This window comes from Onychostruthus taczanowskii, unplaced genomic scaffold (assembly GCF_017590055.1).
Source record: "Onychostruthus taczanowskii isolate IOZ18803 unplaced genomic scaffold, ASM1759005v1 scaffold73, whole genome shotgun sequence".
NCBI classification, from domain to species: domain Eukaryota; kingdom Metazoa; phylum Chordata; class Aves; order Passeriformes; family Passeridae; genus Onychostruthus; species Onychostruthus taczanowskii.
In genome coordinates, this window is record NW_024505118.1 from 2,906,605 (window position 1) to 2,931,824 (window position 25,220).

A 25,220-nucleotide genomic window follows, 5' to 3' on the forward strand; every position below is an offset into this window, starting at 1 on the left:
TTTACCTATGAGAAGAGTTTTGTCTAGATTTAACCTCAGCTGAAGCCTTGCTGTTTTTGTCTCTGACTGCATTGTGGTAATAAAAAAAAGGGAAGGAGCCATTATAACACGTCGTTTTCTTGTGACTGTCAGGTTGGAGTTCTCAGAGGTGCTGGGCTGGGCGCTGTCCATTGTGCCAGGTGTCCTGTGGAGCTCCACTTGGCTGCAACTCCTCTGTCCCTGCTTTATTGTAAAGAACCCCACTGGCATGTTGTATCATACAGAAAGGGAAAGCATTTCTCTCAGCAGCCCACTGAGCATAAGTTCAGGGCTTTACAGTGTAGTATTGGGCTGTGCAAATAAGCTCAGAGAGATGCCAAGGAGTACAGGACAGGACAGTAAGATACAGACACATGCAGTGGAACTTAAAGGAGCAGTAAGAGGAAACACAAATGCAGGTTAGAGTTGGGGCAGTAGTGTTTCCTGTGGATTTAGGCATAGTATTTTTCATCTCTTAAAGTAAACTACTTTAAGAGAAGCCAAAAATGCAACAAACCAAGGAGCAATTTGAGGCGGTCAGGCATCATCATGAGAATCAAATAACTTGGTAGTGAGCAGCATGTGGCTGAGGAGTTCTGCCCTTCATATCTTAATGATTTGAATTTGGTGTACAGGTGAAGGCAGACGCCCATTGGAAAAGCACTTTGTGATAAGATTTGGAATAATTTTTCTTAGAACTCGTTATTTCTCCAGTTTACAAATTACTTCACCTTATTTGGGTCCTAGACACTTACTGCCTGATAAGAAAAAGCTCTTTCTATTTATAATTTGGAGTTTTTTACTCAGGCTGTTGTGATGTCTTAGGTGCTTCTGTAAAGGAGGAATGCATTATGGAAAATAATATAAAGTGTAAAATTAATTAATGAGGGAATTATAATAGAGATGGCAATGTGCATCTGCTTTGAAAACCATTGATGGTGAGGTAGAAAGTGGTTTACTAAAGGTATTCTGTTGAACACGCAGTAATGCTAATGAAGTTTCAGTGCTAATGCAAATGCACATGAATTTTTAAGGTAATCAAGGAAGCAGTGCATTCATTAGTTTGATAGAAACATTAGGCAGTTTTATTAAAGGTGCAATTTGAAGTGTACTAGTCTGATGTTAATTGTATGTGTTATGGGGCAAGTATAATTTTGTGTCATAGCCATCTCCTCTATTGTTAACTGTGAATTTTGTAAAAGCTGCAAGATTGCTTTCTCCTAGTGCTATTGATTTCTTTTACAAAGAGTAGAAGCTGTACTACCTTGATCTTTTACATTGTCGTGGTGGGCAGCAAATTCCAAATTCAAACCTTTCTTTAATTTTCAGCAATATGACATGAACAGACATTGCACATAAAAGGCTGAGCCATTGCATATGCCTCCTGGTATAAGGAGTATTACAGTAACAGAAATGCCCTGGTAATAATTTATGTGAATGGTAACCATGTGTCTCTGAATGCCTCCTGTTTCTCATTCAAGTTAAACATTACTCTATCAATACTTGCCAGATATCTTGCACTCTTATGTCTCTGCAATATTTTTAAGCCTTTTGATGCCTTTCCGTTTTTGACGTTATTGTATTATTTTTAAGATCCTTAAATTAGGTCATAACAAAAATATTTCTATTTATCTAATCCATTTCCCTGTCTTCAGACTGCTTGGTGTACTGGAGCATGTAATAAAGGAGAGAGATTTAAACAGCTTCCTTCAGCGTGAGGAGAAAATACTCTGAAAATCACAAGTTTCCTTTAAAAACTAAAGCTTTTTCAGCAGACTTCAGTGTGATGGGAGTGGCTGTGAAGGATTAAACTTCATTGAAGGGGTTAGGATTTGTAGGATGCAGAGCTAGTGAGTCACTATTTCTAATTCTTGGGGAAAAAAAGGAGGGGAAAAGGATTTCTGTAGCTGTTGACTACTGTGTGTCAAAAGTGGAGTAAGTGTTGTGTTTTGTTGTGCCTCAATTTTCCAGCTGCTTTGGTTTGATTCAGGTTGGAATCCAGTAGCCATCCAGTTGTCACTGCTCACAGAACAAATGGAGGAGTTGTGCAGGTTTTTTTAAATCACACCAATTATCATCTCTTGTTAATCTCGTGCCCTGTTGGCCAAAACATGAGCACATTTCCCTTAATGCTTGTGACTGTTCTCTTACATGTGGTAAGGAGCCTGCTTAGGTGAGCAAGAGCTAACAGTAATTCCCTCATCACTTTTGCTCAAAGCTGCGGTTGCTGAGGGCAGATGATATTCACAGCTTGAAATCCAGGACCGAGCTTTTCAGGCACTGCTTTTGTCCTGGAGTTACTGTCCATCCAGTACTGCCCCTGCCCTGACTATTCAGCTTACACCTTTTGCTACCAGTTAGGTTGTTCTGCTTTCACCTTCAAGTTGCATTTATTCAACACAATGGGAAGAGCTCCTACGTAAAGATCTCATTAGGTGGCAGTGACCCGATGGAACATTTTGTCTGGATCCTGCTTATTTTGAGATAAGCAGAGCTTTTCTCAAACAAGCCCTGACTGTACTGAACATCTATTAAAAGCACCCTCTAGTTTAAAAACAAAAAGGTCTTCTGGAATCACGTAGTCTTCTGAAATGTCTCAAAACTATTCAAATGCTGGCAGCCAGCATAAAGCCTTTGCCTGATCCTAATCTCCAGAATGCAGCGGGCATCATTGCTTGGCTATTTTCAGCTGATTCTGTGTACTGCACATCTAAAACTGGAACAAAACTGTCACTGCTCTGCTTTGCTTTCCAACCTCAACTGCTGCACTGCCCTGTTTTGGGTTTTTGGTTTTTTTTTTCCCTCTTCAGATATTTAGAATTAAATCAGGCACTTCAACACAATGTGGGTTTTTTTAAGGTTGCAATGCTCTTTGGGCTGGAGAAGTGTGACATTTCTGTTGGCTGGCATTTGATTCCTATACTTCCTGATCCTTGAATCAAATAAGCAGCTGCTTCAATAAGATATTTATTGATATTCATAATTCCCATATACCCCTCAGTTTTTCAGAACAAACCTGAGTGTGTTCTGGAAGCTTTTTGTGGGATTTAATCCCAGACTTGGTGATCTCCCATGGGCATGGCTTCGTATTGTCACTTGTCTCTGTCTCCCTTCAGCTGGGATCCTCCATCCCACATTTATGTTTCCTACTTTGCTTTTTTTACTGTTCCAAACTCTAAACTTTGTCAGTCTTTACTTTTATTTGTGAAATAAAAGTAATTGACTTTCATTGCTTGGTGATGAGTTGTCACTAGTTGTTGTTTGTCCTGTGGCTGTTGTCATCCCCAGGAGCAAGCTGACTACCCTGACACTGCTGGTGGGCTACAGAACTATAGATTTTTCTTTGTCTCACTCTAAAAAACAAAACCTAAAAAAATAACTAATACCTATACAATTTCCTTCTAGAGAAGAAGCAAAGGTCCCAATAGTTGGGCTGTCATTTATGCCAGAAGCAGAATACCTAGTCCTTTAATTTTGTGTTGTTTGCTGTGGCACATAATAAGGGAAGGAACCTATTTACTATGTGGGTAGAAAAAGAGGAGAAAAGTCTACTGTCAATTTTTAGTTACTAAGGACAAATTGGTAAAGGTGCAGGAACACAGGGGAGAAACTCAGAAGTCCTTGAGCACAAGAGAAAGAAGATTTCTAGCTTTCAATACACAGCTCAGTGGAACTGGGCATGGAATCACAGAAAGTATGAGGAAATGTATACTGGGAGACTTCGAGGCAAGCTGGGAAAATGTATGTGAGGACATAATGCCTACTAATAATGCATATTTTATATGTATACATTTTTATATATACATATATACACCAAATAATAGGTGATATATTAAATAAAATTTTAAAAATTGAAGTCTGTTATCAGTTGTAGAAAACAGAATGGCATGTGATTGGAACCACCCATCTCAAGGATCTCACTTGCCCTGTCCTGCTCTCACACATCAGTGTTTGGCAAAAATTGGGAGGGACAAAGAGAACAGTGTGTTTGGTGGTCAGGGTTCTGAAAAGCTGAATTTGATGATTTGAGCAATATATTGCGACAAAATCAGTTGACCTGTCCACATGGTCTTCCTTTGTATTTCTCTAAAAAAAATATTTTGTTGAATTTAGGTGCAGATTTGGTCTCCTCTCTTTTTTTTACATAAAACCACAGAATAAAGAGTTCTAGGATTGATGTTTCATGCACCTGGTTCAGATTAGGCTTGTTACATCACTAAAATAGGATTTTATGGTTTTCCTACTATAACTGCATTTGATTGCTTTTAAAAGCTTTTTTTTTTTTTAATTGGACGTGATAATGTTTGAGGCAGTATTTTGGCTAATTGTTTAAATCTGCATTTAGAAAATTGTTAAAATGAATGCTACTTTTGTTATGTAACATTATAAGCCACACATGCCCTATAGTCTGTTCTCTAATTAGGAAAAAATTAAAATTACAAAAAGTCTGCTTCTTGACACCAAATTTTAATGACTTTAGGCTTGAATTGTATTAGAGCAGCTCAGGGAAATGCTAATGGGACATTTTGATCCCTCTAAAAGCTTCTATGAATGCCTGTGTAGGAGCTGAAAATAAATATTCTTTCAGTCTAAATGACTATAAACTACAAGGACTGCTCCTGACCTCGGTTGCCTCATTTCTAACATTCCGCAGTGTGTAGTTGTCACAAGGTAGAACAGCACAAAAGTTGACTGATACTTTTTTGGACCCCATAGCAGAAAAGAACAGAATGTTAAACTTACATAATTGAATACATTTCTAAAATATTCAGGTTTGGTCTGAATTCCTAAAATATTCAGGTTTGGTCTGAATTCCTATGCAGACCAAGCTTTTACATTGGGAAATAAGACTCACCAATATATTTCATATATGCCTATGCACCATAGTATTCACAGAACGTATTTTTCAATTCACTTCAGTTCAACATTTTAATTATATATTAAAACACAAACACCTGCAGATCCAAATAATTCTCATCATGGACTGCTGATTTTTTTCCTTTTTAAATGATGGAAACTGTCTGGAGTCCTGAGACAATGGAAATTTTCAAGATTTCATGTACAAAAGTCATGGAAGAAATACTGGAGTGTGCCCTAAGGCTGATTATTTCATTCCCTCCCTTTCTTCCTCACAGAACAGATGTATCTCAGACCATGGTCTGAGCATCTATTGAAGTATTCCTTGCACTTCCAATATAGGGTTTTGCCTTTTTATTAAGGTGCATAGGTTGGACAGGAGTTGAGGGTGAAATTGAGGTGATGGTTCAGCCTTCTACCAGCTCTGTGACACTGCCCATACGGAGTCATGATTCATTCTTCCATCAGTTTTGTCTTCCAATAGCTCTGAGGATGTCCATGTAATAGCTCAGAGCGTGGGTGAAGTGTTCATTAAAATGTTGCTCATGCCCAAAAGCCTTGGGCGGCCTGACTGATCAATTCTCTCCAGGCTTCCATGGCACAAATTGTATCTCTATTGTGTGAGGATCTTTAGTTCTCCTGTCTACATCTAATGCTCTTTTCTCACAAAAATCTTCAGCTGGATTTGATCTCTTCTCAGTCTTGAGGTAGCTTGGATTTACATAAACTACAAGCACAGCAAAACATCATTACTGGCTGACCACATTGTTTTAGTTTGTAGGGCAGATGGGATGCAAAGTCATTTTATACACAGTCATCATTTACCCAAATGTGAAGGTCCACATACTCAATTCCTGACTTTATTAAAGCACTTGGATATGGTAAGACACTAATCAGGGCCTTCATATAAATATGGCTATTTCATGGCTTTGTTGGAGTTAATGTCCATCCTGAATTTCTTGAAGTAGTTGCTGTTATGAAAAAATTTGGTCTTGTACTTGGACTGAAGCTGGACACACTCCAGTGAGTGGCTTTCCATGCACCCAAACCCACAGTGTTAGGTATCATGTAGCTGCTTGGAGGACTGAGTGAACAGAAAGAAGAGATGACTTCAGGACTCAAGTTGTTTGATCCAGCATTCATTATGGTACTAATCTGACTTCAAATCACATTCCTGTTTTATTGTCATGTGGATATAATTCTTGCCCTACTAAAAAGAGGTGTTGCAGTTACTATGACAAGGATTTTGGGTTGCAGGCCTGAGTTCTAATTTGTTTCTGACTGACAAATTAGAAAATCAGTGAATGATTTTGTAGCTCAGAGTTGCTGTTTTCCTTGTTTTCAGCAACTTCAGAATCCTTAGTGGCCAAAACTGCTGTTGTCAAACTTCAAGGACTGAATCCAAGAGATGTAGTTTCCAAATTCTTCCCAACTGGAAGCTGTTTCCAAAAAACTCACATAGGAATGGAGGGTCTCATTTATCCGGCACGGCATTAAGTTCCCCATACTCTTACACCATATTTTTGCTACTTTGAGAGAGTCTCTCTCACCAGGTCTATTACTAACAAGGTTGGTATATGAGCTAATAAACTGCTTTATGTTCTGTAGTCACAGCTGGGCTGCTCCCATACCTGACCCTCAAAGGTCTATTGCAGTGTGTCTAGACATGTCTTTGGAGCTGCGTTAGTTGCCTACATGCAATAGGAGCTCTGCATTCTCTTCCCTTATGCTTGCAACATCTTCAGCTTTTTCCTCCTTTCCAGCTTCTCTGATTGCATTCTGTCATTTCATCCTGCATGCTTTCTTGGTATTAGCTGCCAGATTCGTTTGTTGTCTTAGACATTGATTTTGCCTGTTTTAAAGGACTTTAAAGTTTGGCAAGGCTAATGTTATAGTGACAGTTCTTTCACCAAGTTCTTCCTCTTAGCTTGACTGCTTTTCTGTTCCAGGGGAGAGCAATAACCAATTTTCCTTTTTTGCTTTCACTGCTCAGCTTGATGCTAATCTGCCAGCATTTCTTCCTCTGATCTCTTATTGTCTGCCCAGCCTCAGTCTTGCTTCCTTTATTCTGACAGCTGCTCCAGACTCGCCTTCTTTTATGTCCTTCACATGTTTGTTTGCGTGTCATCTTTGTTGGTGCCTTTGATGTTTGGCATGACCTTACTGAGATCTCTGCTTGAAGGAACTGGCCTTTCTAGTGGCCCAGAAGGCACCAAAGAAGCAAATGAAGGGGAGGAATCACCTGGAACCAATGAGTTAATGGGCTTGTTATCAGCAAATAGTTCTAGGTCTTATCCCTTTTCCACTGTATGGTACAGTGTGGCATTATTTTATCCTACACCGTGTATTCTCAGTCTGCATCTGCACTGTCAAGGGAGACCAGATGCCAAAATGAACTGGGACTTGTAACTGAATGTTTTTTTTGCTTTAAGCAGCTGGGAGATTTTTTTTTTCTTCGTTAGGTTGCAGTCTTGTTTTTAAGGATAAACATACTTGAGATGCCTTTCACTCTCCCTTTGTAAGATGCAAGGGTTTTTTCCCCCCCAGAATAGGAGTTATTAGATTTTAAAATATTGTATTTTTAGAGCAATTGTGGTGATTTCATCCTGGAATTATATTATTTACCCATTGAGGTTAGAATATGCATCAGTTAAAGAACTTATAGGCAGACTACAGTCAATTCAGCAATTCATAATTATATTGTATTGAATTTAGAGTATTTGGTCAAGAAATGGGATTATGAATAAACTGGTGGAGTAACTGTATAGCCAGCTGCTTTGAAGTAGTGCTCAGTCATTTAATTTCACATGAATTTTTAATATTGATTCCACCCTGTTCATTGTATTAAATTCCACTTGGTCTGGATTCTTAGACCTTTGTGGTCTATTGGTGGCAGAAGGATTTTGAGACATTAAACTGTTTACTTTCTGAACTTTCATTTGCTTTGCACTTTATTCCTTTTAATAATTAAATGGTTGTTGAATATCTGAGGCTGAGACTGGAAGCAGTTCTTTTTCATCTGCTTCTCACCAGCACAGTTGAAGTTTCTCAAAAGAAAAGACATAAGATCTGAATACCCTAAACTATCCAAATTAGTGAACTTTTTCTCGGTGATAAATAGTACCCTGGAAACTATCAGTTAATTCAGTCTTAAATCTTTAAGAGGTAATTTTAACAGGGTTCTGTAAATGTAGAAAGTTCAACAGAGTAACCAGAGAAAGGTTCCTAATGAAATCCTGTCTTTGGTGGTGAAAATGTCTGTCTAGTTTTAATAAAAGCTTGATTACACTGCATCCATGAGGATTTCTGCAAGTCTGCCCTGATGACATATAAACTTTAAATTAGGCATAGTCAACAGAAGACCACCTAATATGGTTTCATATTTTGAGAGATTTCCCCATAATTGCCCCAGCTAGTTAGTCTGTTTTCTAACCATTTTGGCATCTGCACGTGCTGAAAGAAATCATCCTGGAAAAGATGGAGCTTGTACAGCTTGTAATGATGTGAAGTGACCTGACAGAGACCTCCCTCCTGCTGCCTCCTTATTTAGTGACCTTCCACAAGTGATGAGAGAGCAGCCTTCTCCCAGCAGCTGTTTTCTAAATTTGGTCTGACAAATGGTATCATAAAGGTAGCAGGTGAGGTTAAGAGATCTGATCAGAACATACTGATTTAATAGCCACCAAAATGTACAAAAGAATATAAGGAAAAACAATCAAGTGCTGTCTCTTTATCATTGTATCAGTTTTCTCTGCATGGTCCCTTGTGAAAGCTTTTACTGATGGCTTTCAGCTATGTAGCATTATAATACCTCCAATAAGCATTACATAATAGGGAAAATATGCTACACTGAGCAATGAAACTGGTGTTAGCCAGTTCTGTGGCCCATATCAAAATGCTCTCACTAGTATTCCATGTAACAGCACTTCCTCAGATGAAATGGACTACAGCATATCATCAAGTAAGAGTTCATACATCCACTTTAATGTTTTTTGCATATCCCTGTTACAAGTAATGACTGTGACTACTCAAGAGAAAAAGAATCCGTTTTTTCTCTCTATAATAGTTCAGACAATTTTCAAGCATATTCTCTGCCATTGCTGTGTTTGCATGGCTAAATAGGCAAACACTCTATGTGTTTGTTCTCTCAGGCACTGAGGAAGGGGAGAAAACACAGTGATGATAAAACCACAAAAATTAACCAGAAAAAGTGGGTAGACAGTAGCACTTAACTGATTTTTATTGTTGGTTCTCTTGCTGACAGTTCACTAGATTACAAGTTGTCTCCTATTAATGGTGTGGTTTATAAGAAGAAATTTACAGAATAAGTGCATCTGAGGTGCTCTGACTAGAGTAGCAAATCCATATTTCAGAAGCACTTCAGATGTTAGAATCTTTGAAAAGGATCTTCCCTCTTTACTGTAGAGTGATATATCAGTATATACTTGGGCTGGAAATACAGAGATGTCATTGGAGATCAGACCTGCTGACTGGATGTGTCAGACCTTCAGTCTAGGACAAGTCAGGAGTTCAGGTGCTTACCTGAAATGGAGCTCCTGTACTCAACTCTGTCATAAAACTATGTTTAACTATTTGAATTCTCCTTATGTTAAAACATTGTATTCTTTAAGGTGCTATCTGAAAAAGTCCCTCAGGTATCTTAATTTGGATGTTTATTTCCTGTGTTTGCTTCCTGGCATTAAAGCGTAGAAGTTACTTTCTGCATGGGATTGAAATGTTGCAAGCTCCTTACAGGTTACAGGTTTTCAGTTGTCATTTTGAAGAGTTTTGAAGACTGTTACTACAGGTAGGTAGGATATATGTAGGCTTAGAGGTCTTTTGTCATAAAGCTTCGGTATAATAAGTACACTGAAACACTAATGTAGTCCAAAGACGTTGAGTTATAAAAGGCACATGCCTCTATGTATGAATGATAATTTTGGCTAAAAGCAACATAGTATAATAAGTATTAATGTAACAGATAATTAGATTTGTCACATTAATGACACGGTGAATTCTAGCACCCAGGCATTGTAAAGGGTGACTGGTGGCAATGGAATGGACAGATGGACCTCCAAATGCTTGCAGTGAGAGCTGGAGAGGACCATTTTTGGTAATGATTTTTTTTTAATTTAAATTTTAGATACTTATCTGAGAGCAAATTGACCTCACAAAAAATTAGGAAGGATTATAAGTTATGGAGGATGCAGAAAGGCATTATTCTGTAGCTACAAAGAGGGTCCATCAGGCACTCAGGACCTGAAAAAGAGTTGACAGTCGTTCCTGTAGGCGTGCGTAGTGTTCACACATAGTGTGGGAATGATTTATTTCAGCTGGCTGAGAAATTCAGCATCTGCAGAGTGCTCAAGGGTTGTCACCTTCTAAGCATAAGCAGACACCCATCCTTGCGTTCAGGCCTTACTCTGCTCCTGCCAGGCAGAGGGGTGGGAAGGGCAGCCCATAGTCCATGAGTGTCTGCTGTAAACATTTATGTCTGCTTCAGCCTGCACAAGGGGAAACTGGACATAACAGAAGCCCAGCTACAATCTTGTTTACCCAGTCAGCATGTTTAAAGATATAAATATTTTTATTCTTTTCCTTTTGGATATTTGTCAAGAGCATTTTGGGTTGAATGGGAAATTTATAGTGTAATGTTTGGTAGCAGTTGTATATTTTGAGGATGGTGCCATGAGAAACAGGATGCCCAGGTCCTACCTTGTTTGAACAATCTTTCTAGGTTTTACTGCCATGCTCCACACCGTGGGATGCAAGTGCTTCCCAAGCCCTCTGAGCTGCAGAGGCAAGGGCAGGGTAGGCACTGTGCCTTATGTTTCTTAGGGAGGGAAGGTAGAGGCCTTTTGCTCTGTAGAATGGAAGTTTCCCCTGATACAGCAGGGTTTTTTGTTGCCTGGGTTCTGAGGTAGAGTTCTTCAACCACTTTAAAAGTTGTTGGCAAAGTGATCCTGAAGAAAATTGCCTCAGGTACAGTACTGGGGGATGACACAGTATTAGTGTGTTGGCCTAAATTTCAAATCTGGACGAGGGTGGCAGCTGTGTAAGAAGTTCAACAACCAGTGTTGTTAAGTGCCATCGTCCAGGGCATACCGAGGGGCCAGTCAGGAACTTCTGGGAGCTGCTTTGCTAAACACAGTGCAAATTTGAACAGACCTTGGTCCAGAGGGCTTGTGGGCAGTATTAATGGAAGGAAAAATGTGGGGAATACAAAAGTAAAAGCAACTGTGCTACACATGTGAAATCAGGTTAATGTTATGATTTTTGTTGTGGAGAAATAGCATTGAAGAAGGAAAGGCTGTTTTGGTGAAGAGGAAGAAAACCAGAGAGAATGAAGGCAGAGCAGAAAGAGCCAAGTATACAGTTAATGGAGCCAAGAATAAAATAAGGTGCAGAGGTTAGAGGAGGCAGAGAAACAACATGTTTAAGTAAGGAATAAGGGTAAACCTAATGCTTGTACTACTCTGTAGATTTTGAGAGTGCATCTTGACCTGCACTCCTGCAATATTTTCCCTGAAATGTTGTATTGGGAAAGGATGGATGCTGAGCAGTCCAAAGGACAAGTAGAACCTGCTGAAAGTAGTTGTGTCCATTTGATAAAAGCTTGAGCTTTGGCATACCTAATCACTGCATGGATCTAGAAGCAGCTTTCCTTTTTCTTCCCAATTTCAAGTCCTTCACAATCAGAATTCCTACACTGCAATTACACTGTTATAAGAAAGCTGCAGACCTCATATCTCATTTCTGTGCTGGCTGTAAAAAGAATTGGATCTTTCCCTAGACACCAGTTTCACTGAGACTGGGAACCAACAACTGTCCTACAGTCTGTCCAAGGTCTAGCCCCTCTCATCCCTGGCTTTGGAGTCCAGCCCTTCACAGCTTTCTGCCTCTTCTGGGTTAACTTGATCTTCCCATAGGACAAGTCCCAAACTCTCCAGGTCCCTATGTGCCTCCAAAGCTCTACTCTAGGCCTGCATCCCTTCCCAACTTATCCCACCCTAAGGTATATCTCAAGAAGCAACTTTAAGCCTTTATTGTCTGCTGAATGAAGGATTCCCTTCAGTAGTCAAAAAAGTAGAAACCTGAGGGACAGGACTTGATGTGGACTTTTGATTTAGAAGCAGCTGAATGTTTTTCTGTGTGCTCCTGGCACTGTTGCCTCCTGCATAGGATGCTTGGAGATCCTCCATTGTACATGGGCAGTTTTGAAGGTGTGCCTGTAAGTATTTGCAAGGAATAGAGAAGGTAAGTTGTGAAAATCTGATGGCCAGTAGTATTGATGAGGGTGGGTGAATCTCAGGAAGAAATTCAAGGCCATTTTTATCTTTTTCATCATGGTCCCACCTCCCATTTTGGTACTCAGAATTTATAAAATTAGTTAAATTAAAGTATTTTGGTATCCTTTTTTTTTTTTTTCTTTGTGTAAGATGTGCTGCTTCTGTTAATATACTGGAAAGAGCACCTGCACAGCCTGTGTCCCAGTCTCCCACAGCTATGTCAGTTGGATGACACCAGCATAGCAGGCCATTTCAGCCTCCCAGCAGTTGTCCTTGCCATTCTGTTGCACAAAATGGTGCTTTTCACCCTTCGTCAAAGGTGGAGACTTGCGTGTTACAGCACTACAGTAAAAAGTAAGACAGTTTGTTTTCTTAACCTTTGTCTATCTGTATTTCAAAACTCACAATTTATCTTGTAACTTCATCGGGAGGCTGGGATGTTTCTAAGGCAGTGTAAGCAGAGATACCACATAGCAGAGTTTGTTGGGACAGCATGACTAATGGATATAAGATCCACCATGACTGTGGTTTTAACTCTCAGATTTCCAGTGAACAGAAAGCTGCCATCACCTTCCAGGCTATGTCCTTCCCCTTGGTGTGCTGTGACCTCTCTGACACAGGGCTCAGCACACACCCCACTATGTCCTCTTCCAGCCAGCTCCTGGTTTTCCTCCCTCAGCCATGTGCCTGCTTCAGCTCAGGTGCTTCTGTCCCACAGTGACAGACACAGCAGAGGGCTGCAGTGCAGGTGTGTAACTGGAGGTATCTGTTAAATCTTTGCTAAACTGCACATTTAAAATATAAAAGTGAGCATTATAATGGGTGCTATGCCAGAATGCATTTTTACTTTTGCTTTCAGTAGCCCCAAATGGATTTAGTAATATTTACTTTCTGGTATAATTTTGGTGGTTCTTTTTTTACCTTGTCTATGCTACATTACTACATTCTATGAATCTATAAGTTCAGCCTACAAAGCTGAACATGTACACATAGTAGCAGTGGGAGAGTTGGGGTTTTTTGATTTGGATGTGTGTGTTGGATTTAAAGTATCCAGTCTTCTGGTCTCGAAGACATTTGGAATGGGATACTTTCTTCCTGTGCTGTTCCTTCTTTCTTCTTGCTGTTCTGTTCAGCAAGTTGACAGTCTGATGTTGATTAGGGGGTTTAGGTGCAGCAGGAGTACAGCTAATAAGAAAATAATGACTTGGTGTGTATTTCTGTGCTGTGCTGCTCCCTACTGAATTGTCTGACTACCAAATACATTAAGGAGTTAGCAACTGAGAGTTGTTCTCCTGGAGGAGTGCTGATGGAGCCCGGTGGTTTTACAGTTGAAGAGCAGGGGTTTAGAGCAAGCTGTGCCAGCCTAAGAAGCTTCTCTCTCTATTCTTATCATAAATTGTGATAAAAATTATCATAAATTATCACAAATTAGTTATGCTAAGGTGATACTCAGCAAAAGACAGCTAGCAGTGAGCCCAGCAGGATCTTTACATGGTTAATGTCAGGGTGAAGAGAAGGAACGGTGATTTTCTGCTGCATGTTCCAGGAGCCCTTTCTGTGCAGGAAACAATCCCATGGTCATAGTTAACTGTCAGTAATTTACTATATTTGGATTCCCAAAACAAAATCAATGTTTAGTTCAGCTTTGAAGGGCAAACAGTTCCTTATGGAGCTTAATTGCTTTGTTTACGTGTAGCTAGTTACTTATCATGTCGCAAGAACAATAGACTGAGTGCCTCGCTTAACCCATGATCAGAATGAGATAAAACACCAAAGACAGCGAGGCTGTATTTCTTAAACAGACCACAGGTCAGATGCAACCTCCTTGGCTTGCTGTCTCCTAGAAAACCTACTGCCTGGCATACCCTGGCATTTGTTTCCACAGCAGCTGTGTGACTTTGCCATATGTCCTTACTGTCCTTACTTCAGCTAAAAGCAAGTGATGTTTCTTGAGTCTCTCTGTTTCACGTGGACCAGACACTTTCCTGAGAGCTGTGTGACTCACTGACCATTCCTGGCACAGTGCATGCAGTGAACATCAGACCATCATCACACCAGGCTGACCTCACGTTACCCCACAGCTTAACCTGGACCGTGCCCAGTTTGCAACAGAGGCAGCTGCGTTTCCTCCTCCCTGTAAAGAGGCAGGGCAGGGCCTTGGGGAAGCGTGAGCCTTGATTTCTCAACCAGCCACACCTGTCTTGTGGGATGAGGTGAAAAATGGAGTTTACTTCGTTAAGCCTGATCTCTACCAGTCAGTCATGCCTGCTGCTGACAGGAGGCCTTTTAACAAGGGTGCTTCAGCTATGCCAGAACACTTTTCTTGTGGTCACACAGTCCTCCAGCCACAGGCAGCACCCCGTGATCCAGGGTGACAGGAGTGCGTGACCCAACACGTGCTTTCCCTGCCAAGAGGTTGAGAAGTTCATTGTCAGGTCTGCTGGATTAATAGAGACAAAAGAAAATTTTTGGTTGGGACTGCAGCTCTCACACCCTCAAGGAGTCCCTTGCGTCTTGGGGGAGCATGGGGCTCATGCCAGGTCTCCCTGCATAATTGAGTTTTCCTGAGCTCTGAGCAGAGAGGACATTCCAGAGATTTTTATCTGTTTGCTTCTCCATTTCACTGGTGGCTTTTCCCCTTATAACATCTAAATTAAAAGTCAGAAAGTTTGCTGAGAAAGACTCCTAGTTTGTTCCTCAGTTTATTTTGGCAGAAGGGAATTCTCCATTACACCTGCTTGTACCAAAGGAGTAAGATAGATGTTCTCCATTAATTTACCAGAAGTTAAGTAAGCTTCAGCCATCCCTGCAAACTGGAGAACAAGTTGCTAACTTATCTTATTTTGTAAATCTGTGTGCAGCTGGGAATGAGAGGCCTTTGAAAATATGCACAGAAAGTTTAAGTGCAGGACAGCACCAGCAAACCAAAAATCTTCTTTTTTTCCATGAGTGAACTATTAACTGGCACAGTTGTGTGCTCAAATCTTAGATACAGTTTACAGCTGTCACTTGCACTTGAAGGGGTGTAAATGGAGGCTGATATTCTTTATAGCAGTCATCTCCACAGCTGTTCCTCTTCCCTCTGTAGGCAATCTCTCAATTGCAGAGGGGATGCAAGGCAGAAATATTTCCTATTTTTGTATGTTTGTGGTACTGAGGATCCAAATCATGCAAATAACAAGACCACAGTGACAGTGGTATTATCATTACCTTCCCAAGCCTTTAGACTATGAAAATAAACTTTAAAAATCTACTGAAGATTTAAGCAGTAAGAGCCCCTACCCCTCCACCACCACCTAAATATATGAGCTGCTTCTAGAGCTGGAGGCCTCCTCAGTAAGACTACCACTTGTTTTGAGCTTATACAAGCATTTACAGCTACCATATAAATTGAAATGTTAGCATGTCTGCTCTTGCCTTGTCATTCTTCTGTTTGTGTAACACAGAGCCCAGTAGTCATCAAAAAAAAAGAAAACCTTTGGCAATATGTCTTTGAGGAGGAAGACTTCACACAAGGATCAATCGTATTCCTCACAAGAATTCAACATCTGAGTCAGGGATTCCCAGAGACTAATCTGAAAGATACTAAGTATGTGACTCTCAGGAAAATTTTCAAATTGTGGCTTTTCTGCTTTTCTGCACTGTCCTGCTGATTCTTTTTAGTTTTGTTTTGTTTTGTTTTTTTTTTTTGGTCATGCAGCACCTAGCCTGATGTCCCACCCATGAGGTTGCCCTCCATGAACAAAACTCAGGAAACTCCTGAGTTCATCGTCCAAGAAAACCCTTTTTTTTGGAATACAGACTGAAAAAGATAATCTGTTTTGTCAAGTGTTTCCACACCTCTGTAAATATGCAGTCTCTTCCTCTAGATGATGTCATGCATATATTCATCAAAGTTCTTACTTTGCTTTGAGACCATATTTGCAGCAAAACAGTAGCATATGCAATATAAAAAGGTTTTGGGTGAGATCCAGTACAATCATCTCATGGTGAAATCATTCTTAATATTATTTAACAGCTATGTGGTGTCTGATCTAGAGAAACTGATCACAGCTACACCTTCCTTTAGGCACTCAAGTAAATGGCACATGTGAGCCTTGGATTTTACATGAATGTAGCTCAAGGAGGACACAGATCATAATTTGTCTCTCACATTGTCAAGCACATTTCTCCTCCATTTTTTGACAGTGGGTTGTTGATAGAGTGACAGCTGTTAAACAGGTATGAGTTCATCAGCACTCCTTACCAAAGAAACCGTGTCTGGAAACACCTCTCTCACTGGAAGTAAAGAGAAGGGAAATTGGAAGTCTCTGGCTTAAGGAAAACCATTTGGTACAACAGAAGTTAAGTGAAGATTAGCTAACCTGCTGGAGCATCACAGGCTGGAAACCTGAATGTTCTGGCAGATGGCGTCATTTTGGCAATGGCGCAGGTGGCAGTCCTGCAAAGTCCTCATGGTCTTTATCACGTCGTAGGAAGTGGCATTGCTGCCCTGGATGCAAACATCCTAGAAAAGAAGTGGTTAGTTAGTGACTCCACAGAAATAAATTCTTGGACACAGGTGATACCACAAGTATTGGAGTGCCAGGTCACAATACAAATGCTGTAGAAGAAGTTATCGGTGTTGCCAGTGACAGATGTAATACCTACCAATGATTATGTCTTACTAAACAAAAATCCCAACACCAAACCCAGCAGTCTTACAGACTCCTTGCTTTTCAGCTTTCTAAACTCTTCTGGAGAGTTTTTGCAAATGGGTGGTCTAAAACCAAGGCTGATTAAATATCTGCTGTGCCTCCTGTTACCTTGGAAACAGGGAATGGCGACTGTGAAAGCAGTCTGAAGGATCCAGGATGGAAATTCAGATGTTCATGTGCAACAGACTTTTCCCCCTTTTTTATTGCTCAGAACAATACAAGAGTCCACAGCAAGGTCTGCGTTTCCAGCTATGTGCGCAGTGTAACAAGTACATTGAGGCAGCTTATAGCTGGCAACACTTCATGGTAAATGCTGCCTTAGGAGTGTCCATGTCTCTGCTGCTGAAAGTAGGGAAAAAACTTATTTTCACACTCCATAATGCAGAGCATGCACCCACGCAGTTTTAGCTCCTTATTTGTTGTAGCCAGTTTATTGTGGGCCATGGTAACTATCTATGTTATATGTCTGTTCTTGCTTGCATCCCTGGGAGATAATGAGATTGTGTAGTGGTTATATTGACAGCAGGGTTTCTTTTCCAAATTCCTTTGCTTCTGTTCTGTTCTTCATGCAGCCCACTGAAATAATCTCTTTCTGTATTGCAGAGTTCTTCCAAGAGATTTTTCTTTTTCATTGGGTACATCCATAAAAAACAAGGAATTCTACCTTGCAGTTTTGTTCCCTCAAAACTTCAGTCTATATCCACCCATTTAAGTCATCTTACTTTTGTCCCTAATGTGTCCTAATATCTTCAGACAACCAAGAAACTGGCCTTTCATCTGCCTTGAACTCTTGAGAATTGCTCAACAGTTGCACAAAATTGTTTTTCCTGCTCCTGCTGTGAAGATATTACCAAATTAGGAGTGTGTTATGGGTTAGGCTTTTCCCAGTTGCCAGGGGCTGTGATCTCTTAACCTAAAGATGGAGAGATGTTCCTTGCTGTGATTGACATGGAGGCCTGAAAGTCCTGTGCTCCTTTAGGATTTTTAGGGTTCTCAGTGTCTTACAGGGACTTTATTTCCCAGCTTTCCTGATGCTTAACTGTTTGTGGCCAAGTAAATATTATGGGGTGTGCACATCCAAAGAGTACAGTACCTCTAAAAGATGGCACAAAGAAACTGAGCTAACATTAGACCTGGATTTCTTGCTCCTTTGTTGGAGGCCATTATGGACTTAATGGTTTGTGATAAGTAAAATTATTCCCTTCTAATCCTGTTTTTTTCACTAAATTTCAAGAGAGATGTCAGGATTACCACCTTGGGTTTGGTTTCGGGGTTATAATCTCAACACTAGTGATTGCAATAAACTAGGATCCTCAACTTCAGATCACTGCTTGATGTCCTCTTATCCTGGAAATTAAATTATGCCGATTTAAATGTTGTCTTTCTAAAATGCACAGCTTGGTTTTAAAGATAAATGCTTGGCATTTTGGGACAGACTGTGTGCTAGGTTTAGGTTCACTTAGCACAGATTTTTTTATTGGAATGGCTCATGTAACTTGTTAACATGCAAGAAATTATTAAGCTTTCACTTCCTCCACTCCCATTTCCTGTTTGGATGTTGAAAGGAAACCCTGATTTGTGATTAGCCAGCAACCCAGAGTGAACTTAATCCTGTGGGTTTGTGTGGTGCTTGCCTATGCAGTTACAGCTACCAGAGCTTGGGAGGTGACACTAAAACGTTGGATGCTGCAGTAGAGGAGGGACACATGAGGGTGTTTTTCCAGTCTTGCTTGCCCAGGAGGTGGCACTGTGAAATAGTGGGATTTTTACCTGCAGCATTTGTCGTCTCATCCGACTGATTGTTTGAGATGTGACAGAAGAGTGAAGTTCCTTTGTCAGTAAAAACAGAGTGACTTATACTTTTTTTAGGAAGCCTCAGTGCTCTTCTGCGTGAAACACGTGGTACTATCTGCTTTGCACTCCTGCATTAGGGAACTGACCTTCACACTACTCTTGTGCAGCCAGGATCAGAACTGGGTTTGTGGGTGAGATTGTGTGGCCACAGAAGAAGTGGTGACGTCTTTGGAGCGTCTTCACTTCCAAGGCTTTTGTGCAAGTCCGTTGTGTCCCCCTTGATATTTCCCAGACCTACTGACAAAGCAGCCAAAGTGAAGCGTTATATACATGTAGTATGTGCTAGAAAACTGGAAAGTTTTGAGGAGTCTCTATGGGATCTCTCTGTCCTGCATGCATTGTGCTATGCTCCTGTTAGAGTACTGGTTGCTCTGGTTTAGTGCTTATATATAACACACACAGAGCTTTTTAAAGGGATCTCCAACCCCACCTGCAAGTGCCTGACCTGACTTGTGCTGCCAAATGCAGGCCAACACAGCTGAGATAAATCTAGAAAATCTTCCAGGCCTTTCATTATTATAATGGTGATAAGCTGAGACCATTTTCATTTCTCTCTCCAATAAAAGCCTGAGGTTAGGAGCACATATGGATCTGTGGGTAATTCTGATCTTGGAATGGATATAATACTTAACAAAATCTTAGGCAAGCTTATTAACCTGCTTATTTTAATTCTCAGAAAGGTGAAAAGGGGTAGTGCTTTCATAACACAAGAAAAATAAGAATGTATTTGTAACACAATGTAACAAATATGTTCACAATATACCTTCAAGCTAGAAATATTATGGGAATGTGAAATACTTTTGTTATTATCAATCAAATATTAAGTAGCCTGTATATCTATAACAAAGGCCTCTTAGCAAACACATCCTTTAAAATAGCCTGACCCTTTCCACTTTTTCAGAGACATTAATAGTTTCCTGGCTCAGTGTTTTAGGAAATGTCGTCATAGTCTGGAGGAACCAATAAAAACATAAGTCACCTATTTTGTCTGATCATTTTACGCCAGCATATTTGAGGCTGGAAGCTGTGGAGGGGTAGGAGGGGACTGCTTCGTTTGTGTGGGTGGAAGATGTAGAGGATTTAATACTGCTTTAGTATAACTTTGCATATTAGGACTCTAGAACTGTGTGAAAAATAGCATTTTTTGAGTTCATAGACAGAGGTTTTAGTTAGTTTTTGTAACTATTTCATTATTTTTTTTCTTCTTCCTATGCCATTTTTTGCTTCAGTGCTTGAGGAAAGGGATGTTGTCTTTGGGGAAGAATATTCTGTTGGTTTTAGGCTTTCATTGTCCTTTAATAAAGAGGTAAGAGCTGTTAAGAAATGGCAGTGCCTTAAAACAAACTTTGGTACCTGATTATGGATATATGATTGGTGGGACAATAGCTTATTTGGTATGGTCAAAGGAGACCATTTCCTGCAAGCAGAAAATGTAATTGCTTAAATGAAAAACTACTACTGTATGAAGTCTTAGTACAAAGCATCATTACATGACATTGTGAAAAGCAAACCATGAGTGTCTGCAACAGGCATCCGGTGATACTTTGTTCTCCATTATAAATGCCAGCATTTACAGTAGGACAAACCCTGCTATCCTTCCATGGTTTTGATTCTCTCCCTTCTGAGGCAAAGCTTCCAGCAAGTGTGTTAGTCCTGACTGTGATCTCTTGGCTGTGGAGAGCAGACATGCATTGCAGTTTTTCCCCTACTGTGCTGTTGTCTGCTGCAAGCTTCACACAGCCCCTCAGAGGTAACATCTCTGTTACTGATTTGTGCTTGGTTGCATGGAGCTGGAAAAGGCTGTTCTGACCCCAGTTATCCTCTGCCTCTGCCCAGAGTGTCCTCCAGAGAGGACCAAAGTTTTTACCCGTTTTTGGGAAGTCATGCTCTGTGTTTTCTCTTCTGTGTTCAATCAGTGCTGGAGACCAGTGTAATGTTTGTCAGCAGTCTAGAGAAACTGGAGGATAACACTTACTTCATCCTGCCTAGCTGTCTTTACAGAAATGAGCTGCGGCACCAAAAGAGACAGCCACCACCACTGCAAGCTGCACCATAATGCATTATGTGGACTGTTCTCCTCACTTGCCCCCCAAAGCAGAAAAATCAAACATGATTTCTTTTCAGCTTCTGCTGTAGCCCCAAACGGAAGTTATGTGCAGCTGTCAGTGGTTCACTGAGAGTTCAAACCATGTTCAGGCTGCAGTTCAGGGTCTGCAAACCACCATTAAAATGTGCTTTGAGATTTCAGAAAGATGCAAAAGGAGGGCAAAGGTACCAAAATACCCTGATTAAAGTCCAGTCCAAAGGGGAAATTGCTGCTGATCCAGTGTGTTTGTGTTTTATGAATCCAACAAGGTGTTATCTCAAGACTTATACAAGAAGCAGACAAATGAGTCCCACAAATGAACCTTATTGTTAACTCTCACCAGCCATCTGCCCTTTATGTTTTTGGAGGCTTTTCTCCCCACCTTTCAACTTAATGTACTGAATTCTTATTCTTTTTCAAGCTGAGTGTGCATCAGCCCTGTGGCAAAGAGACTGTGTCCTGTTACCTTCCACTCATGACAGCCACTAGGAGATGTTGCCACAGCAGAGGCATCCCCTTTGTACCTGTCAGTATGGTTTATCCCTTCTGTGTATGTTTTAGCAGGTCAGGCCTAGTCTTGTTACTGTGAACTATGCCATGAGATACCCCTTTCAAATTCTTTCTTAAGCTGGAGCTGGATCTGTGTGTGGAGGTGTCTCTAGAGTGTCAGTATCCCCTAGCACTTGGTGATACCAGGGTCACTGCTCAGTGCCAAAGCACAGCATGTATGCAACAGCCAAACTGAGGCAATTTCTGTCCCAAGTAATGCCACTGGAGACCTGGAGAGATGTGCATTGAGCAGGATGTGTAGGTGAAGGGGTGAGTACAGCATTGTTATTGTTGTTGCTTGTCCCACAACAAATTCAGAACAAGGTGTCCATGTCAGATGCTCCTACCACCTACTCAGGGGCTTTGGAGTAGATAAGTCTCTCTTTCTGACTTGCTGTCTTCCATGCTTGGATTTCCTCTCATTCATCAGGGGGTGTTGGCTTTGATGGGATAAGTGCAGTTTTTTCTGTCATCCCTGTTTCTTGGGTGTTCGGGGTCCAGGGAAGGCAGAGCTCTTCTCAGTTCAGTCATTTGCAAACAAGAGCTTTTTAATTTTTATTGGTGTATGGTTAAACTGTTTGTTGTGAGCTGTGCACGTATCAATTCTAAAATAAACACCTCTCATCTAGCAGAGGAATTGTGACCTCAGGAAGAGCCAGATTTTAAAATAAGACTGTTATTTCAACCCTCAGCTTATGCCCCCGTCCCCTCAGGCTTTTATGATGATGGCTGGAATTTCTTCATTTGACTGTAGGATTTTTTCCAATTAACAGTGACATTCTCCCAAACCAGAAACTATCCAATCCTACCCAAAGAGATTTAGTGAAAGTGAAACTGTAGAGAAGATGAAGGCAAACTATTTGTTACATTTTTGTCTTATTCCTGTGTCTTACCATATGACTTGGCCGTAGCAGTCGTGTGAAAATGCATGACCTGCTCTGTAAAGCTGAATATGCTGTGGTCTCTGTGTTTAGAGCAGATACAAGGAAAAGGTTTTGTCTTCAGGCATGTCTGTGCAGGGCCTAGAACACTTTTGGCTCTACATAAGAAATAATAATAATAAGGCCAAAACCTCTGCCAGCTAGTGAAATGAAAATGCTGTACTTCACAGTTATGTCATTGGAGAATTATATTTCATTAGAGCTGATATTAAAAACCCTTATGTCAGTAGTGAAATGTGGCTGACTTCAAATTTGCAAAACACATAGGAAATTTTTTTGTAATGTGTTGTCACTTTAGAAGTCTGGCAGTCCTTTAGGTTCACTAATAAAACTTTAAGTTCTCAGAAGGGGAAAACCCCAAGGCTATTTTCCCCTAAGCTTTAAAAGCTTTGCTTTTACTAGCAAATGCCATTTTTACAAAGTATATGCAAGTAATGTTCTGGATGCTTCAAACAGCAGCAGCTGTTAGGACTTTCAGGTTGGGGAACTGGATTAAGTAGTTCATGAGAAGTTATTCTAGGTGTTTAAATGGGAGCTCTTAGAAAGTCAGTGAACAGGGTAGAGAATAGCAGTCCAAACTGTTTCTGGTTATTAAATGCAAAAACATGCCTGTTGTTTTGCTGTTTTCCCTTCCCATTTGGTGGCTCACAGGCTTGTGTTACTGGGAAGAACTGTGTGCACAGCACTTGTGTTGAGTTGGTTCCAAGAGGTCACTGAGCTGCAGAACAGTTTCTATGTTAGTTTTCACAAATTTATGAAGTACTTGTAAATCAGACTTTTGTGTCAGAGTAAAGACATGAAGGGGTATATGTGAGTATTATGTATTACCTCTTATTTTTGCTTGATAGACAATATTTAACTGTCCAGTGCAGTATGTAAGATTATTTCTGTTACAGCTGTATTTATTGTAGGAGATGGTAATTGATACTTGATTTCTAGACAGGAGATCCTGCTTTGAATTTTTGCTCAGATGTGGAGAATTTGTGAACATGAATACATAGTCATTTGCTAATAGAAAAATTTGTTATGGTTAAACAAGCAAATGCAAGCTGTTTGTGGCTTGAAAATAGGATAATGACTAGATGTGTATCCTCTTCTGCTTGGATACATGTGGCTCCACACTGTTCTCCTTATTGAATACTACACTGGGCAATAGCCACTGTCTGCTACATCCACTCAGAAGCTGTTTTGGTGCTGTACCACCAAATAAGACAGACAATGGCACAGTTCACCTTTGGGGGCTTTTTCCTGACACACTCTGATTATAGTCTCTTTTCTCTGCATTAATTTTTTACCAGATTTTTAGGAGTTACCAGGAGTTAGAAGTTTTCAGGACTTCTCTCTCTTTTAAAATCTGTCAGCAGTGATAAGGGACAATATCTGATATACAATTATAAAACATCCTGTGCAAGATTTTCTTTAGGAAGGAATCTCCAATCAACCTCGTCCAACCTTTCTTATAGGTCTATCCAATTGTATATAGCATTTCTTAAAAATTCACTGGAGTGAATGGCATCAAAATGGTGAATCTTAGTAATGTGAAAGCTGTTCAGTGGACAGACAGGGCTGAAATGCCAGTTAATCCCTGGCTGGGCAGATGCAGCTGTTCCTTTTTTACTTTGTCAGCCTACTTGTGTGAGCAGGTCATTGTCTCTTTGGTGAGACAAAAGAGTGGGATGCTTGTGTGTAAGGGTTAGGTCAGCCTGTGGGATCAGGGTCTGGTTAAGGGAGTTTGTTTTTATCAGCACATTCTGAGGCAAGTGGAAACTGGATGGTTTGGATTATGGAAAGTTCCTGAAGTGTGCATATGTTCAGCTTTTTAGCTTCATGTACTTGGGGACTATAAAATCAGAGACAAACTCACCTTTTCTTTTTTTTTTCTTTCTTAATTTTTTTGTTGTTGTTGTTGCTTGTTTTGGTTTCTTTTTATTTTGTTAAAAATAGTAAAGGCATTGAAACACTTTCTGGAAACAGAAAACATTCCCAGCTTTTATGGATATGTGGTCAGTCGGCTCTTGCTTGTTCCCTTATAAGCAATATTCTTAACGGGAAGAAGTTGCTACTATTTCAGGTCAGTGTGTGTGTTTTATTTTACAGTTGCCATGGCACTGGTAAGACAGATATGTTCTGTAGTTGTTTGTCTTGTTATAAGATGTGAATTTTATTTTCAGCACTGTATTTGCAGCATAATAGTGCGCGCAGTAATTTTCCATGCTTCACCAAAGTTACCAATGTTGGAGTTACTGCACTGATTTTTTCTTGTTTGTCGTGATGTTTTACATGCCCACTTTTGGTGCATTAGAATCAATAGCTCCCACATACAGCCTTTGAATTTTGGATATTCTATAGCCTAGTGGATACTTAAGGTTAGAGACATTATGTCATGGTTGCAATCTTACATAAACACAAACCAGAGAGCCTAATCTAGTAGTTTTTTATACAGCTCAATAAACTTGGCTGAACTACAGCTTATCTTCTGGGGAGGTACCCAAAATTGATTTAAGGACTTCAGGTGATGGAGAATCTAACCAAGATTAACAGTAAGTTCTAGCTACTAAATTTTACTGAGCTCTGTCAGTATTTAAATATGTAGCTTTACTTAAAATAAAGAGCAGCGAAGCAACAGCAGTGGCAGCCATAGCCAAGATCGGCCATCTCTGCTTTGTTTTCCTCATGTTTTCTCTTTTTTAAGTGAGATTGTCATCACACTGATTGGAATCAAATCTCACAGTGCTCCAGCTTTTACTTATTGCTATTACAGAAATAATTTTAGGGGAGTCTGTAGGGTTTTCAAAGTAAATTTGACAATCTGAAGTGTGTTGGCATAACTAGAAATGAGTCAAGCCCGACACACACTGACACTGGCGTTGAGCCGCGATTTTTCCCTGCTGCGGGTTCCTGTTACTTTGATGACACCTGTCGTTGGTTC

The 25,220-nt window shown here is 40.3% G+C and overlaps 1 protein-coding gene across 4 annotated transcripts in view; it reads left to right on the plus strand.

Annotated features, from left to right (window-relative positions):
• Positions 1-25,220, plus strand: part of CMSS1 (cms1 ribosomal small subunit homolog) — a 222,768-nt gene that overhangs the window by 133,104 nt on the left and 64,444 nt on the right. The window contains exon 1 of one of the 4 annotated variants that reach the window (XM_041422435.1): positions 24,768-24,831. The exons of the other annotated variants lie outside the window; for them this stretch is intronic. Coding sequence (XP_041278369.1) covers positions 24,807-24,831 — 25 coding nt within the window. The 5' untranslated portion in view covers positions 24,768-24,806. Of the gene's footprint in view, positions 1-24,767; positions 24,832-25,220 lie in introns of those variants that run through there. 4 annotated transcript variants of the gene reach the window in all.